At 55.0% G+C, this 2,344-nt stretch overlaps 1 protein-coding gene across 1 annotated transcript; it reads left to right on the top strand.

Moving 5' to 3' along the window:
* Positions 1–1,149: 1,149 nt before the first annotated feature.
* On the top strand, positions 1,150–2,082 carry LOC139604026 (olfactory receptor 14C36-like). The gene has a single exon (XM_071455016.1). It carries the CDS (start codon positions 1,150–1,152, stop codon positions 2,080–2,082), a length of 933 nt encoding a protein of 310 aa, XP_071311117.1.
* The last annotated feature ends 262 nt before the right edge of the window (positions 2,083–2,344 follow it).

The raw sequence follows: 2,344 nt of genomic DNA, 5'->3' as shown, positions 1-2,344 counted from the left end.
TTGTGCTGTGTCTGTGCTGCTGAGCTGAGCTGGGCTCCTGGCACAGAGGCAGCTCCTGGTCACCAAGAAGAGCTTCAAAAGCACATTTCTCTGGATGAGCAGCTCTTGTGCCAGCCCAGCAGGGCTGGGGCACTGCCTGCAGCCAGCCCGGGCACAGCCCAGAGGCACAGAGAGCTTCAATCAGTCAGGGCTGGGAAGGGGCTGAGAAGTGCCTGGGGCACAATCACTGCCAGCCCTTGGCACAGGAACCTCTGGCTGCAGGACAGTGCAGCTGCAGCTCCTGGAGCCATCTCCTCAAGCTGGAACATGCCAATGCCTGCAGAGCCTGTGAGTACATTCTCTGCTTGTCTCTTGTGCAGAGCAGCCAGGGGTGCCCAGGGCTGTCCTGCAGAGCAGGGTCCTGCAGCCCAGGGCGCTGTGCTGGGGCAGGGACTCTGCTGCCTGCCAGGGACAGCTCTCAGCCAGCCCTGGCAGCTGCTCCCAGCGCTGGGGGACAAGATCTGGCTGGGAGGAGACAGCTGGTGAGGCTTGGAAGTGTTCTCCTTGTGTGGGGAGGATGCTGCATTGTTCAGGACTGCTCCCAGCATGGCATTTAACAGCAGAACATTTCCAAGGAGATTATACAGGGAGGACAGCAAGTCAGGGGGTGCATAAAAGTGAAAATTCTGCTTTTTAATGTACTGCTCTGGGTTGCCTGGGTAGGATATGTACATAGATGTTCATCTCTCAGTTGAGGTCGAGAAAAATAAGTTTTTTTATCTCAGATCTTAATAAACCAAGCAGTGACAGAAATCAGCACGTGGCCCCTTAGAGGCATCAGTGTTGCTTTTCCAGCCTCCTCAAGGTTCCTCTGACGTGTCCATCTGAGCCTGCAGAGCCAGAGCTGCCCCTGGGCAGTGCCTGAGCTGGGAGGGCTCTGCAGGGCAGAGCTGAGCCCCCAGGGCTGGGCTGGGCTCTGGCAGCACTGGCAGGGCCCAGCCCTGGGCACAGGGAAGCAGCTGCTGGCAGGGACAGCTCCAGGCAGCAGAGCCATGGGCAGGCAGTGGGGGCAAAGTGCCCCCAGGCTCTGCTGGGATATTTCAAGTCCTCTCCCAACCCAACTATTCCATGATTACTTTTCTTACAGATCCCCATGCCAAGGCACTGCAAATGTCGAACAGCAGCTCCATCAGGCACTTCCTGCTGCTGGCATTGGCAGACACGCGGCAGCTGCAGCTCCTGCACTTCTGCCTCTTGCTGGGCATCTCCCTGGCTGCCCTCCTGGGCAACGGCCTCATCATCAGCGCCGTAGCCTGCGGCCACCACCTGCACACGCCCATGTTCTTCTTCCTGCTCAACCTGGCCCTCGCTGACCTGGGCTCCATCTGCACCACTGTCCCAAAAGCCATGCACAATTCCCTCTGGGACACCAGGAATATCTCCTACACTGGATGTGCTGCTCAGCTCTTTTTCTTTGTGTTCTTCATGTCAGCAGAATTTTCCCTCCTGACCGTGATGTGCTACGACCGCTACGTGTCCATCTGCAAACCCCTGCACTACGGGACCCTCCTGGGCAGCAGAGCTTGTGCCCACATGGCAGCAACTGCCTGGGCCAGTGGCCTTTTCTATTCACTGCTGCACACAGCCAATACATTTTCCCTGCCCCTGTGCCATGGCAATGCCCTGGGCCAGTTCTTCTGTGAAATCCCCCCAATACTCAAGCTCTCCTGCTCAAATTCCTACCTCAGGGAACTCGGGCTTCTTGCTTTTAGTGTGTGTTTAGCACTTGGCTGTTTTGTGTTCATTGTTTTCTCCTATGTGCAGATCTTCAGGGCTGTGCTGAGGATCCCCTCTGAGCAGGGACGGCACAAAGCCTTTTCCACCTGCCTCCCTCACCTGGCTGTGGTCTCTCTGTTCTTCATCACTGCCTCATTTGCCTACGTGAAGCCCCCCTCCATTTTCTCCCCATCCCTGGATCTGGCCCTTTCAGTTCTGTACTCGGTGGTGACTCCAGCCCTGAACCCCCTCATCTACAGCCTGAGGAACCAGGAGCTCAAGGCTGCAGTGTGGAGACTGATGACTGGATGCTTTCAGGAAAATTAAACTGCTGGCCAATTTCTGCAAATCACTTGTAATAAAAGTCATCTTTGATACGTCTTGATGGTTTCATTTTGGGGGCTGCTTTTCGTTGTTTTACTTTTTTTCATATTGTCCACAAATATATGTCAGTGTTTGTGCCACTTCTCATTTTGTTTCTTTCCACCTTCCCTGTGGCTACAGACTGTGTCAATGAGGGGCTGTGTTCTCTGTGGCTTTAAAGGAACTATAGGATGTCCCAGCAGAGTTTTCTGCAGAGATGCCCTTG

The sequence above is a fragment of the Agelaius tricolor genome, unplaced genomic scaffold, assembly GCF_023055355.1.
Source record: "Agelaius tricolor isolate 1412-34295 unplaced genomic scaffold, bAgeTri1.0.p SCAF_43, whole genome shotgun sequence".
In the NCBI taxonomy this organism is placed as follows: Eukaryota; Metazoa; Chordata; class Aves; order Passeriformes; family Icteridae; genus Agelaius; species Agelaius tricolor.
Note: the sequence above shows the minus strand (reverse complement) of the source record. Positions and strands in the feature narration are given on the sequence as shown.